The sequence below is a fragment of the Arvicanthis niloticus genome, chromosome X (assembly GCF_011762505.2).
Source record: "Arvicanthis niloticus isolate mArvNil1 chromosome X, mArvNil1.pat.X, whole genome shotgun sequence".
In the NCBI taxonomy this organism is placed as follows: Eukaryota; Metazoa; Chordata; class Mammalia; order Rodentia; family Muridae; genus Arvicanthis; species Arvicanthis niloticus.
Genome location: NC_047679.1, coordinates 29,260,751 through 29,276,070, shown reverse-complemented (window position 1 = coordinate 29,276,070; position 15,320 = coordinate 29,260,751). Strand labels below are relative to the sequence as shown.

General features: G+C 40.9%; 1 protein-coding gene across 7 annotated transcripts in view; it reads left to right on the top strand.

The window, feature by feature from the left end:
• Sh3kbp1 (SH3 domain containing kinase binding protein 1) overlaps window positions 1–15,320 on the top strand; it is a 207,222-nt gene that overhangs the window by 112,501 nt on the left and 79,401 nt on the right. For all 7 annotated transcript variants that reach the window (XM_034485252.2, XM_034485250.2, XM_034485249.2 and 4 more), the window contains one exon: window positions 2,165–2,259. In XM_034485252.2, coding sequence (XP_034341143.1) covers window positions 2,165–2,259 — 95 coding nt within the window. The remainder of the gene's footprint in view (window positions 1–2,164; window positions 2,260–15,320) is intronic.

The window sequence follows — 15,320 nt, the reverse complement described above, 5'->3', positions numbered from 1 at the left end:
GATTACAATAGTATCAAATGTTATCTTGATTTTCAACAATGAGAAAACTATGTTAGAAGCCTCAAGGTAGCAGGTAGATTGGTCCCTGTGGTAGAGTCTTCAACTAACATACCCCTGGCTCTGAGTTCTATCTATAGCACTGCAAACAAAACAAAATGATCAAAGGCAGGCAACTCTTTGCCTTACATCTCTAGGCAACACTATCTAGCAGTGCCATCTCTAACATTTCCTTTTATAGATTTCATCGACAGGAAGATCGTGTCTTGCCCCTAAACAAGTCAGCAACAAAGGGGAGTAAGATAACATTATTTGTCTATAGCCATGTCATCTTGAATATGTGTGATCTCAGAAGCTAAGCAAGATTGGTCCTTGTTAGTACCTGGATAGAAGATTAACATTACTTTCCTGGACAGAATAAACCTGAGCAAATGAGGATTCTGTCAAGTAGGACATGAAGGGTTGGGAATGGCTGCTGGGAAGTTAATCCCCAGTGGTTGATCACATTTTATTAACCTTTTCGCTGAAAGGCAGAAAATCATGTGTGCTCTTTCTTTGTTGGTCATGAGTAACTGATAGTCTTTCAAAGAAAAGTCTATGATTTCCATAGAGTTGGGATTTTGCAGGACAGTTCTTCAATAATATTGTGTGTTCATGTTTGAAGTTTTGAGGTTGGGAAGTCATATTTCACTAGCACAGTCAATTGGAAAATTGGTGAAGAATTGTCATTATCCAATTTAAAGATGTTTAACTTTTTCCCTCCCTTTAGAACATCTAACCAATTCAGACTTGGGAAAGTTTTGCTATTTCTAATTAAAGAGAGATGGTATAAAATATACTAGGAACAATTTAATTGACACTTAGGTATAGAGTTGTAAGTTATGATCTAGATGCAGGGAAGAGCCTAAGTCTTAGGAAATATCTGAGAATATTCAAACAGAACCATGAGACTTTTGGACTCTGCTGGAGAATATAGTAAATGTCTGCTCTAGAAGTACTAATTTCCTTGAGTTTTTCTTTCTACCTTCTGTCTGAGTCATGGAAACTTGGTTTGCCCAGTCTTCATTTCCCAAATCCCTTACAAAGGGTTTCACTGTCTTCTTACCTGATGCTTTTTGATAGAGCTAATTTAAAATCAGTAGTATCTACTCAGTAATACTTAAATTGATTTTGAATTAGTAGTGAGGACTATATATTCTCTTGCTTATAAACAGCCCCATCAATGAAGAAATGTGCTTGTACAAAGAGACCATGAGATATACACGAATAAGTTCACCCATGCCACATAGAGGTTCATAAAATCATTTGGTGCTGTATAGTTCTGAGCTAGGTCATTTGCATATACAGTATGGCTGTGTAGTTCAGTGTTCTTATGGAACTCCCAACAGTGGTAGTAAGGGGTGTCTCTGACTCTTTTACCTGGTATTGAGACCCTTTCCCTTCTACTGGGTTGCCTTGTCCACCTTTGATATGAGGGTATGTGCCTAATCTTACTGTATTTTGTTATGCCATGTTTGGCAATATCCCTGGGAAGCCTGTTCTTTTATTTGAAGGGAAATGTAGGAGGAGTTGATCTAGGAGAGAGGGGAGGTGGGGGGGGGAGAGACTGGAAGGAATGGAGGGAAAGAATGTGATCTATGAGAAAAGAATAAAAGAAAAATTTGGGTAGTATTTGTTGGCTGCTTGTGGTTGACATTTTTACATGTAAATACATTGGTATTTATCTCTTAATTCCTCTTTGTTTTATTTGCTATGCTGGCTCTAATAGACATAAAGGCCCCCTTTCTGATTTTGTAATATGTGCAATAAAGCAATGAGAAAAAAATTCAGGTTGGCCCATGTATATATATCTTTAGAAAATATCAGATAGTTCACATTTCCTTTCTCAAGATGAAGAAAAAAATTTTGCCTTTCTATCTGAAAAAAGCAAATAATCCCACGGCATGCAAGGTGTCCTATTATTCATGAGGGTAAAATGCAGAGATAAATCTGCATGACCCTACCATAAGCACTCTTGGGTCTCTTTCGGAGGGTGGCCCCTTATGCAGCCATAACATCCTGTTGGGCATATCTTTTTCTTGAGGTTAATGTGGCAGAGAGCACCTTTAATTGGGTCAGCTCATTAGATGAAACACCTTAAAGGTTGTATTTTCTGCTTTTCCTACAGCCAAGGATTACTGCAAAGTAATATTTCCATATGAGGCACAGAATGATGATGAATTGACAATCAAGGAAGGAGATATTGTGACTCTCATCAATAAGGTAGGCAAAGATGTTTTTCTCCCACCTTCTAACTTTTGAAGTGCTGTGAAGTATGTATAAACTATAAGTTTTCTTTTTAGCCATTTTATTTTGTTTTGAGAAAGAATCTTGTTAGATAACTCAAGCTGGTTTTGAACTTACCATCTTTTTGTTTTAGCATCCCAAGTGCTAAGATCACAGACACGATCATTATGCCTGGCTTGTTTTAGACATTTTAACACTCCGTTTTATGGTCTTGAACTTGCGGAAAAATTTTGCATCTTTCTTTTATTCAGGTGAAGTTCTGGCAAATAGACCTACTTGACAATCCAATAGATCTTTGTGTACCTCAGTTAGGGCCAGCTGCACATCTATATGACCCTGAAGAAGAGTCTGTCCTGGAAGGAATGACCCAGAAGGCAGCTTACTTAACTGTGGGTTCTGCCTTCTATAGTGGCCAGGCTGAATGGCCTGTGTCATCAGGGACTCAAGGAGAGGCTCTTAAAAGGCTGGTCATGCCTCACAGGCAGCAAAACCTTAAAGAATGTTTGCTATTCAGATCAAAGACAGATAGAGTGCCCGAGAGAATTTTGCTTGTCTTGTTTGGACTATAAAGGTTGGATGATTTTATTATCATTTCAGCCAGAGCCTTGTAAAGACCCAGAGCGCGGTAAAATCTGTGTGAAGCAAAGCAGTTTGCTAAGGTCTTGACCACACACTGTTTCTCCTTTCATGCAGTGCTACTTACCACACTGGTAGCTAAAAGTCATATTAGTCAAGTGGTTCCTAGAACAAACAGTGCTTTTCTCTGAAGTACGGGGATTTTATGATGGTTGAGTACAATGAGAAGCCAGACAGTCTTCAAAATGTAGAAAGTAGTTTTTTTTTTTTAAATCCAGGTGAATAGCTGGAAACACATTAGTTATTCTCTATGTGCCAGAATGACTTAGAGATGGCCACAGTCACCTGAGCTCTTATGGGATGGGGAAGCATTGTCTGTCTAAAGGACTCATGATGCAAGGAGCTGGGAAAGGGAACAGAGAATTGAAATGGGGAAAGGCCCCGTGGCTGTTAAGAAGAGGAGAGGGGACTGCTGTGGTGTCCCCTGTTGCTACCCCTAGATGCTAGTGAAAGAAGTGCTCCAGAGCTCCGGATATTTAGAAGCTTTTCAACCATCTAGTGATTATTGGGGTTTTGTTGTTGTTTTGTTTGTTTGTTTGTTTGTATTTTAGGGAGAACGTTGACCCTCTCATGGACAATGTAGTCTGTATGTAGTGTACAGAACAACACTACAGCTATGCAAACACTTTTCTGAGACCATAAATTTTTCTCTCTTCTAAGAACTTGTCTATCTTTTTAACTGCAAGAGGCAGTTCCCGTTTCTTAACACCCCCCCTGCAAGGAGGCGGCGCTCTTCTACATAGTACATTTCCTATTTTTAATCAGTCCTGTAACCAAACAAATGGGATAAGCAAGTTGTTAAATGGGCGTGAAGCATAATGCAAATACTTTAATAATTAGCACTGATAATTGCTTTTAGTCATGCAGGGAAAGGAATAGAGCACTTTCCCCTTACACTGACAAAGAATCAGGGAATTAAGTAACTGCCATTCTTTGCAGTAGGGAATGGACTTATTGTCTATATTTCTGTTTTGGTTTTAGAGGGAGGGAGGAGCCTCTTAATTGAAAACCCAGTGTGTTAATAGCATTTATGATGGTTTGAGAAACGGGAATACCACCTTGGTTTCTCTTTTTACCTAAAGATGGCAGTTTTCACTTTAAGGTTCTATCCTCCAGGCCTCACCACTGGCATACATTCTGTCCTGAATGTTTTAGCCAGTCTCATAAAAGGAATCTGATTTGGGCAAGAAAGAGCTTGGTCTGAACAGCAACTGCTACCAGCCCCAGTCTTTTCGTAGGTAACCACGAACAGGAGACTGTCCTCTGAGGGCTGCACCCTATTTCTCTGGATTCAAGGGTTAATGCACTTGGAAGTGGTTTGCTAATATAATGTGATGCTGCCAGCTCCTGTATTGCGCATTTGTACTCCAGGTTGAAAATATACATACTATTTGGGCACTTCATCCCTAATTTTTCCTCCAAGGTCTCTTCCCACTCGACTTCCTGTATATGCAAGTGAGCTCAGGCTTGCTTTATTGGACTGATAAATGGTCTGAGCCTCCTTCTCAGTCCCCGAGAAGTGCCCTGAGATGCTAAAGAATCGAGAGGTGCTTTCTTCTATTCCACCACCCATCCTTAGCATCCCAACGTTGGGCATGAGGCCTATCTCACAGGAGTGAATTTGCCTACGGTAACCATAATCCTAGCTATTGCCAACTTCCAATCTGGCTTTTTCTTCTCAAGCTTCAGCAAAAGGAACTGTGGGCTTTGGATTTACTGTTAAGAATGAATACTGTGATATTAAGTAGGTAAAGGTGGTTTTAAAAATCCACCTGCAATAGTTAAAAATTCAGAGTGGGGCGGTTCTAGCAAGAATTTAGAAAGAAAATACACCACACTTTCTTTTGTCTGCTGAAAGTGGGAAAAAAATGGATTCTGTGCCTGTAAAAACCCTGCTGACATTATAGAGAAGTTCTTACCTCTTCTTTTTAGTTGATGAGTCACCCAGAAATTCATTTAGATGATTATAAGCTATCATAAAATGAATAGTTTCATCACAACTGGTTAAATGTGCATTTTGATGTGCCTATTTATTGTATCTGTGAGTTGAGGTCAAAGATCTGAAGTGTTACGATCCACAGCTCAGTTCCATTTGCTATTTAAGTCTCCACTGTCCCCACATGCCGCAGATGTTTCCTTTTGCTGTCAGCCAAGGTGATTTCCTCTGCCCTGCTTTCAGGGCCATGGCAGGAGTCACAGAACAGGCGCCGGCCTCCTTTTCAGCTCAAGATTGTCATTTGCATGGCTTTCTAGAAAAGGAATCAGACACCTTTAGTGGGTGTCTGGGAGCCCTCTGTGGCTCCTGAAGTAAAGTGTAGAGACCTGTACTATTTGTGCCCCTGGACACTAGGATGAGATGTGGCAACCTGGTTTGGTTTTAGTTTATTTAAAAAGAAGGCGTGTGGATTTGGGAACATTTCTACTTGTGCAGAACACACCTGTGTTTAGGGTTTCTTTTTATTTCTAGTCCCTTAAAAATAGCTCCTGCGTCTGTGGTTCTGCCGCCTCCATGCTGCTTTCTGATTGATGTTCAGAATGTGTTCAGGAAGGGTTAGAGCCTCTGGGTGTGGTTTCTGGGTTTTTTCTTTTCCATTTTTTATTCTATCTATCTATCTATCTATCTATCATCTATCTATCATCTATCCATCTATCTATCAATCTATCTACCTATCTATTTATTTTTAGACAGGGTCTCTTGTGTAACAGTCCTGGTGGTCCTGGAACTTACGAAGATCAAGCTGGCCTCCAACTCTCAGAGATCAGAGTGCCTCTGTCTTCCAAGTGCCAGAATTAAAGGCATGTGTCACTACTGACTGCCCCACCCCTCCCCCTTTTTTATTTAAAGACAGGGTCTCTTGTAGCACCAGCTAGCCTTAAACTCACTATGTAGCTGAGGCTGATCTTGATTTCCTGATTCCTACCTACCTCTGTTGCTAGAGTGCTGGGTTTACAGGCATGCCCCACAACACCCAGCCAGCCCTGGGTTTTTACCTGGAGAAGCTCCCTGGAGAAGAGCTAAGGGCAGCTTTAGAGAGCAAATTTATGGCTCCATAGCAAAGGTAGCTGCTACTGGGGCATGTGCTTTCTGTGACAAGCACACACTGAGGGTAGAATAAACCCTACTGAAACCATGATTGTGTTCTCAGTACCTCTGCCCTGCCCTGAATTTAGGAGGAAGTGTTTCCTACTGCCCCCTTAGAAAACAATGCTCATAAAAACAACTTTCATGGATAGCCTGTTCCCCTGCCATGCACTCTTAATTGTCAGAAATCTATTTGAAAATATCAAAATTGAAAACATTGAAATCTGTGTTTAGGAATTCAGTACTGTTGGCCAAAGTGGTGGGGATGACAGGAAGGGGATAGAGATAGATGATGTGAAGTATCACTGATGTTCAAAAAAGAAAACCAGGATATACCCTAAAGAGAACAGGAGAGCTGTGGAACTACATAAAGGTAGTTGCTGGCATTGCTAACTGCAGAAGTATACAGTGCTTCCTTGGATCATAAAGATTATGTTCTGATGCTCAGTGGCAGCAATTTTATTGTATTTATTTTATTTAATTTAGCTAATTTAATTAATTTGTACACTGTCTTCTTTCTTTTACAACCCTCTTTCATTAATTCATTTACTGAAATCAGTTGTGATGTGCCAGAAGCTATACTAGGTGATAGGGTTACAAAGGTGAACCCAAGTTCCAAACCTGGAGGTTTGCTTTTTCCTAGTTCCAAGTATTTGGTGCTCAGTATACTGTGAAGTTGGAGTCAGAATTAAATGCTAACCTGCTTTCATTGCTACTTTAATATGTTTCCATGTCTCCCTTTTTTTTTCCTCAGGCAATGTTTGCTCGAACATTTACTCCTCTCTAGATGAGCCTGCAGGGCCACCGCCTCTCAGTGCAGGATTCTGGGCAGCCATTAGCAAAAGTTCAGACCCCTCAGCCCTATTCTTTTCTCCTCAGGGGTCTATCCAAAGCGCAGCATCTTGCCTCTTCCACACAGCAGGCATGGGAGTCACATGGGATAATGAGTGTCCTTTCCACATCACAGAAGAACAAAGACCCAAAGTGTAGAAATGGTTCTTTCAAAAACCTCCCCAGCAAGTCGTCAGAAGAACTGGGACAGGCAGGTCTTCTGGCTCCCTGTCAAATGGGCTTGGGATATGGGGGCTAGACAGGTGGACTCTGGACAGAGTTTATTTCCTGTGGCGTTGTCAGATGTGTGTGGTAGGTGCAGCTTAGCTAGGGATAACTATTATTCACTCACCAAGAAGCATCCAGGGTTGCTTGATAGTCAGGGCTAGCATCTGGAGTCTCCTTTTTAATTAATGGTGGTATTATTATTATTATTATTATTATTATTATTATTATTAATCAGAACAGCCATATTACCATGATATTGCCATGTTTCTGACACACTAGAATCTATCATTTTCTAGCTAGCCAGTCAAAAAGAAAGGATGAGCCATTAAGAGCTAATGTCAATTATTTAAAAAATATTATTATTCATTCTTTGAGAGTTTAATACAGTGTGTTTTGATCGTACTCACTCCAACCCTTCACTAATTTACCAACCTTCCCTGTTAGTGTCATGTTCTAAAATCCCTCAATGTAAATTTCTTACTATCTAAATCTTCTTGGATCTATGTATGACCTCTTACTAGAGAGGCATAGCAAGAGCTACACTCTCAGAGAAAACTGTCTCTCCCTCTTCTAGTAGCTGACAAGTGCTAGTAGCCCCACAGCTTAGGAATGGGTGGGGCAATTACGCATGAAACTCCATTGCTGCGATTTGGTCTGGCTTGCACAGGTTTTGTACATGCTATTGCTGCTGCTGCGAGTTCATGTGCACAGCTGTCATGCTGTGTCCAAAAGATAGTGTCTCCTGGGAGCCATCCACCACCTCAGGCTCTTGCACTCTTTCTGTCCCCCTTTCCAGAAAGATCTCTAAGTCTTGGGAAGGGAGCTGTGGTATATGTTTTCCCTTATTGTGGAGAGAATATCTTGTGTACTATATGGATGTGGCACCTGTCAGTAATAAATCTGATGGCCTATGGCTTAGACAGAAAATAGGAGATGGGACATCTAAAAGGCAGAAGGGATTCTGAGATAGTACCAGCCATGGGGAAATTCACCCAAGAAGAAGTGAGATGATGGACATATGGTACCTGAGCACAGGTAACCAGCCATGTGGGAGAAAATAGATTAGAGTAAATGGGTTAGAGTAAGTTATGATCTAGTCAGTGAAGAGCCTATCTATGTGCCAAGCCATTTGTAAATATATTTTTGAGTCTGAGTCTTATTTCTGGGAGCCTGGGACTGGAAGTAAAAACCAGGCCTAACTTCTACACCTATGCATAAATAATACCAAAGGCCTTTTAAAACAAAGAAATATGGAAACCTATTACTATAAAAACTTCAAACACACACACACCCACACACCCACACACCTATAGAATCTTCTAAAAATACACACAGATAGAAGGATACAGAGAGAGAGAGAGAGAGAGAGAGAGAGAGAGAGAGAGAGAGAGAGTCAGTTACTTTGTAACAACACTCCTACTAGATAGCAGAGGCTAGCAAATAAAACATCCAGTGCTATATATGAGATACTATTTTTTAAGACAGGGTCTCATGTAGCCTAGGCTCACATCAAACTCATGTAGGCAAGGTTGACCTTGATGCTGCTTTTAACTACCTCCCAAGTGCTGGGATTATAAGCATGCAACATTATGCTTACTTTACATGGTGCTGGGGATAAAAACTTGTGAACATTAGGCTAGCAGTCTACCAACTGTACCACACCCACACTCCCTAATGTCAGTTCTTTCTGTGTGTCGAGCACACTCTCCATTTGCTGCCTTCTGCTTTCTTTCCGTAGAGTGTATTTTGGTGGCGTTCTTTTATTCTAGGTCTGGGGGTTGCAGCTGTCTGTTTGCTGTTACTATGACAATAAAGAAAGACTCTGGGCTTGATCTTTCTGAGCCCTTCAATGATGACATGCTCTAATGTTTTAATGCCTAATGCCTTGTTTCCCCTTCCTCCACCCCTTTTCATTTATTAGCCCATTAATTAACTGAAATGTCTATGTACAAGGAAGATGTTTTTAGCCCCCCCCCCTCCCCGCTTCCTACAAGAAGTAAGGTTGCTTTGACAGATGTAAGTAGTTCCCGGGATCTGAGGAAAGATCTTTAGTTTGGTATAAAAAGCCACTCAACTAAATAGATTGCTGGCCTTGACCCTTTCTCTCAGAATTGCTGAGGCTTTTAGCAGAGCTAAAAATGCTAGGATTAAAGGAGGGTCCGTGGGTGAGGAGTAAATTAGCAGGTGTCACCCTGAAGAAGATGACATGCTGGCAACACCATTAGAAGGACATGTTTTATGAGTGAATGAGGAAGTTAGGTGCAGGTCTGGAATCATCTGGGTTTGTACACATTTGAAAAGCATCAGTGTTCAGCAAATAATTCATTTATATCATAGAATATTTTTCCTTACATATGACCCATCTTGTTAGACTGTATATTCCCTTATCTGAGATGTAAGTCACAATGTATATATCCCTTGGAGCATTAAAAACCCCAAAGGAATGTAGCTTGTTGCTATCTCTCTTTCTCTTAAAAGAAGTGAATAGGGTTACTGGGATGAATAAGAGGAACATGATTCTCTAAATGCATTTCATAGAAACTCTTCTGCACTGTTTGTATATATACCCTTTCAGACAGAATTTTAAATGAGATAAAAATTTAAGACATGGAGGGGGAGCTATTTCTTTTGGTTTACTAATAGCCAAGAAACTGTGCCACCCCAGATTGGGGTGGCTCTTAATATACTTCCTTTCTTTTTATAGTGACTAGATGAGTTTATGGATGACACCAATTGCCAGGTTCATATGCCTTCACTACTTAAATGAAAGTGTCGAAAAAGACCTCTAATTACTTGTTCAATCTGATTGCCATACTCCAACGTGCCAATCTTAAATTGCAATAACATCATGAAACACTTTTGTTGTCTATTTCTGTTTTTAAATTTCTTTCTTTATGTGTATGTTCATGTGAGTGGTGTGTGTGTGTGTGTGTGTGTGTGTGTGTGTGTGTGCATGTGCATACACCCATGGAGGGCAGAAAGGATGTAAGAACTTCTGGAGTGGGAGTTACAGGTACTTGTGCTCTGCCTGGTTTAGTGCTGGAAACTGAACTCTAGTCCTTTGTGAGAGTAAGAACTGCTCTTGAGTACTGTGCAATCTTTCTAGGCCAGGCTATAATTATTCCCATCACTTTCTTAAGTTGTAAAATTTAATTTATTAAAATAAATCAATAGAATTGCATTTATTTCTTAATGGAATACGGGAGACATGGGTCTGCCTCAGCGTGAGTGTGGAGGTCAGAGGACAACTTGCAGGAGTCATTTCTTTCCTTCTACCCTGTGGGTCCCAGGAATTCAACCCAACTCTTCAAGCTTAGCAGCAAGTTTCTTCATCGGCTGGGCCCACCGAGCCATTTGGCTGCCCTTATCCCTGCCACATTCCCCTAGCTAAATAGAACCTCGGGTAAGCTGCTTATCTCTCCTTGCCTCAGTTTCTACATCTGTAAATCATGGGCAATAAGAGCACCTACCTCCTAGTGTTGCAAAGAGAAAATGAATTAAAGTGAGTGCTGTGGTTTGAATCTATCCCTCAAAGTTCCTGCATTCAAAACTTAATTTCCAGTGCATCAGTTGAGAGAAGGGACTTAAAAGAAATGATTACGGTATGAGGGCCCTGCCTCAGGCTTATGTTAATACCATTATTATAGAGATGGATTCATTATTGCCCTAGTAGATTCCTGATAAAAGGATGGGTTCAGGCTTCCCTCCCTTTCTCTTGCCTATCCTTTCTTGCCTTTCCATCTTCTACCCCAGGAAAGCACTGCAAGATGCAGGCCCTTCAGTCTTTGGTTTCCCCCTCTTGTCTGTAAGAACTAAATCTGTTCTTTGTCATTTAGCCAGTGTCAGGCATTCTATTATGTCAGTACAAAACAGACTAACACAATAGGCGAAGCACTTAGAAAGCCTGGCCAATAGTAACTGCTATATAAACGTTAGCAGCTATTATTTCCTGATGATAAATTGCTAAATGTAATGCTGCATCAGTGTGTTTTGAAGGCATTTAAGCTATGGTGCTAATTTAGTCTCCCCACAGGAGTATGTGCAAATGTTTCCCAATCCTCGTCATCCCTGGATATTACCATTCCTTTTGTTCTCTGCTAATATCTTTTAACCTCTGCTAATTTGGCACTCTCAAAATTATTACTGAGCTTGAGATCTTTATGCATCATTTTCCAATTGATTTTTAGAAAAGACCCTATATGCATGTCATTAACTTGTCATTTTTTTCATATTATAAATATTTTTTCTTAGTTTATGACTCATGGAAATATTTAAGTAAAAAGTCATTAAAATAAATACCTTTTACAGTCACAATTTCCTCATTTTATAGTTAACTGTATAGTGAAGTAAAAATTATCATTTTAAGGCGAGTTTTACTTAAGACTTTTATGTTTGGAGCCCTAGGTGGAGAGAGTAGCTGGCGATTAAATGTATTCCTTTTCTGCTTTCCTCAGGGCTTTCAAGGTTCTATTTAAAGCTTCTACCCTTTTGGTATTTCTGATATTGGCATTTAGAGAGCCCCTGGGATTCTGCACGGATTCTTACAAGGATCCTCCTGTCCTAGACGAGGGCTTGGCAAACTTCTGTAAAAGGCCAGAAAGCCAGTATTTTTAGACTTTGTGGGCCATGCAGTCTCTTCAGCAACTGCTACTCTGACACTATAGAGGAAAAGCAACCAGAGAGGTAAATGAATGTGTTTGGTTGAGTTCCAATAACACTTTATGGACATTTAAATTTGAATATCATGTAATTGTCACATTCCTTGAAAATGTATTCTTCTTTTAAAAGAAAAACACATTTAAAAATATAAAAACTATTCTTAGCTTTTCTTACCTTTTGGCCCATAGGCTGTAATTTGCTGACCTCTGAAAAAGAGTATCTGGAAGTAGACCCATGAAAATCCAGCTAATTAATTTTCAACAGAAATGCAAAGATGCTTTTGAGAGTTTAAATCTTGGTCTAGAAAGGTGGCTCAGTGGATAAAGACACTTGCTTCTAAGTCTATGGAGAAAGGCACTTGCCTCTAAGTCTAACAGCCTGAATTTGATCCCTAAGATCCACGTGGTAGGTGGAATCAGCTCTTGAAAGTTGTCCTCTGTGTAGTGGCCTGCTGTGTACACACACACATACACGTTTTAAATTTTAAATATTTTCAAACAATGGCGCCGGCATGAGTAAAACATGAACTTTAATCTAAACCCAACATGCTATGCAAATTTTAATTCAAAATAGATGATAAATCTACATGTGAAATTCAAAACATAGTTATTCATGAATGTGTAGGAGAGTTGTCAGGCAGTCTACACATACAAAAACAATGTTAAATTGGATGTCAGCAAAATTGAAAATTTTGTTTCTTCCAAGACATTGTTAAGTCAATTATTTGTGGGTCTGGTTTGACTACATAGGCATCAGAGTCACAGTGTTCTAGTCTCTGCCCAGTAAATAATTGCATACGTTTCAAGGCCTCAGTTTTATCCTAAATCATCCTGAAATTTCTTTGTACTATAAAGTCATGGATCTCTTACATTGCCCCTGCCCCTGTGCCCTTTCTCCCCCATGGTGAGTGGCAGATATCACAATCCTCTGGATGAAGGTAGGCTCAGCAGAGGGCTGGAGTTCAGCCTGAGATCTGTAATTTTCATCCACTGCACTGGCTAAATCATCGAAGTGTAGAGAAAAAGGCTGTGCACGGATTTTTAGGCCAGCAAATAAGCTTTCCAAATGGGGAAGAAAAAACCAAAACTTCCTAAAAGAAATGCAGATTGATCCCAGTGGAGAATGCTAACTGGAAGGCAGGAATTTCCTACTGGCTCCCACAGCTGTCTTGGTGGTTCTGACCTCCAGGATGAACATGCCTGTGCCCTTTAATTCCCATTCCTTCCCAGTCTTTTCCTGTGCAGTGAGTATAAACACCCCTTTCTGATCTACCACCCTCTTTGCATGTCCTCGAGATGATATAGCAGCTAAGAAAATCTTTCCAAATGTTAGGAAAGGTGCTGTGGGAAGGGCACTGTCTTTATCAATGTGGCAAAATGATTTCCTGCCACATCTGCCATCCTTTTAATGGAAGGAAGACATGCTTTTGAGTGCAGAGGCCATACGTTTCTCTAAATATAAATGAGAATGAAAACTCAGCACCGGGATGCATGTCCTTGAGAAGTAAGCTGCGCTTAGCTGTGTTGCAGAGGAAGCACAGATGCCACTGGAGTGTCATCTTTGTTGCTTTGAAGATTGACCGCACAGCAGTCATCTCAGCGTGAACTACCCAGCAAAGAGAAAATGAAGAATGTCTGTGTGAACTTACTGTTACATAAATTCAAATCGTGGCTTTTGTTTAAAGGGGCAGAAAGAAATGTGAAAGTGCCCCCTAAATGAATTTTTATTTTGTGAATGGCTCATTTACATGCTCTCATGCAGTTTATATTGCTTTCCAGGCTTAAAAGTCAGATTCCAAAGATATGGGAAAGACGCTGTCTGTATCAGATCCTTTCCATGTGAGCATTGGCTTTCAAAGTGACCTTACCGAGAAAGGAATCTTACTGTTATTCAGAAGAAAGATTAAAACATAAACATTTTTAGAGAAGACAAGATTATATGTTCCTCAGATGAAGTAAAAAAAAAAAAACAATTTTGATATATTTGTTTATTGTCAGGTTTCCCTCAGTGCCTGTACTTCTTTTCAGCACTTCTCACTCTACCCATACTCTCAACCTCTCCAACCCAGGGACTGGACCTCACTTACCCCAGCTTCTGATTCCTATGTAACTCTGCCATTTTATGATGTGCTCTCTTGGCTCCTAGATCCTCTCTTGCCCCACCCTCTTCTCTTTCTCTCTTGTTCTCCCCTACTCTGTCTCCTCTCATGGCCCAGTTCAGTCTGCTGGCCATGTTCAGTCTGGACCCTTCCAGATGCCTCTGGCTGTTTTCTCCCTCATATTTACAACAAACCCTTCTCAACCATACCTAGGAGTGGTTACATCCTCATTTTCATTCAGTTATGTTCAAGCTATACAGCCAAGCCCTGACAACCCCAGGAGGTCCCCAGTAAGAGCACTGAGCCTGGAGCTGGGCCAACAAGACAGCCTCTGTTAGATGCTGGTCTCTGAAGAGGCTCCAGGAAGAAGCACCTTTTGTAAGAGAGAAAGTAGCTGTTATCACAGAGACCTTTGGGCCTTCTGCTTTCGGTAATCTATTTAAATCCTTAGGTGGCATGTGGAAGCTCTGGTCTGTTTGTGGCAGTGGTTCTCAACCTGTGCATCATTGGAGATCAAATGACTCTTTCACAGGGATCACCTAAGATGATCAGAAAAGACAGATATATTTACATTACAATTCCTTTTTAAAATTTTTTATTGGATATTTTATTTACATTTTCAGATGTAATTCCCTTTTCCCATCCATCCCCCCACCCAGGAACCCCCTATCCCACCCCCTCCTCCTGATTCTATGAGGATATGCCCCTACCCACCCTCCCACTCCCACCTCCCAACTCACGATTTCCCCCACACTGGGGCGTCCAGCCTTCACTGGACCAAGGACTTCCTTACCCACCTATACCTGATAATGTCATTCCCCCTACTATACAGCTGGGGCCATGGGTCCCTCCCTATGTGCTCCCAGGCTGGTGGTTTAGACCCTGGGAGCTCTGGTTGGTTGGTATTGTTGCTCTCCCCATGGGGCCACTAACCCTTTCAACTCCTTCAGTCTTCTTTCTCACTCCCCCATTGGGAACTCCATGATCAGATCAATGGTTAGCTGTGAGCATCTGCCTCTGTATATTCAGGCTCTGACAGACCTCTAAGGAGACAGCTACATCAGGCTCCTGTCAGCATGCACTTTCTGGTATCCACATCAGTGTCTACATTTGGTGACTGCACAAGGGATGGATACCCAGGTGGAGCAGTCTCTGGACAGACCCTCCTTCAGTTTCCGTCCCACACTTTGTTTCCATATTTGCTCCCATGAGTATTTTGTTACCCCTTCAAAGAAGGGCCAAAGCACCCACACTTTGGTCTTCCTTGTTCATGAGCTTCACGTGGTCTGTGAGTTGTATCTTGGATATTGTGAGGTTTTGGGCTAATACCTCACAATAAACATACCATGTGTGTTCTTTTGTGTACATTACAATTCCTAATAGCAAAATTACAGTCATGAAGTAACAATGAAACTAATTTTATGCTTGGGAATCACCACACATGTGGGAGGAACTGTATTAAATGGTCTCAGCATTAGGAAGGTTGAGAATCACTATTCTATG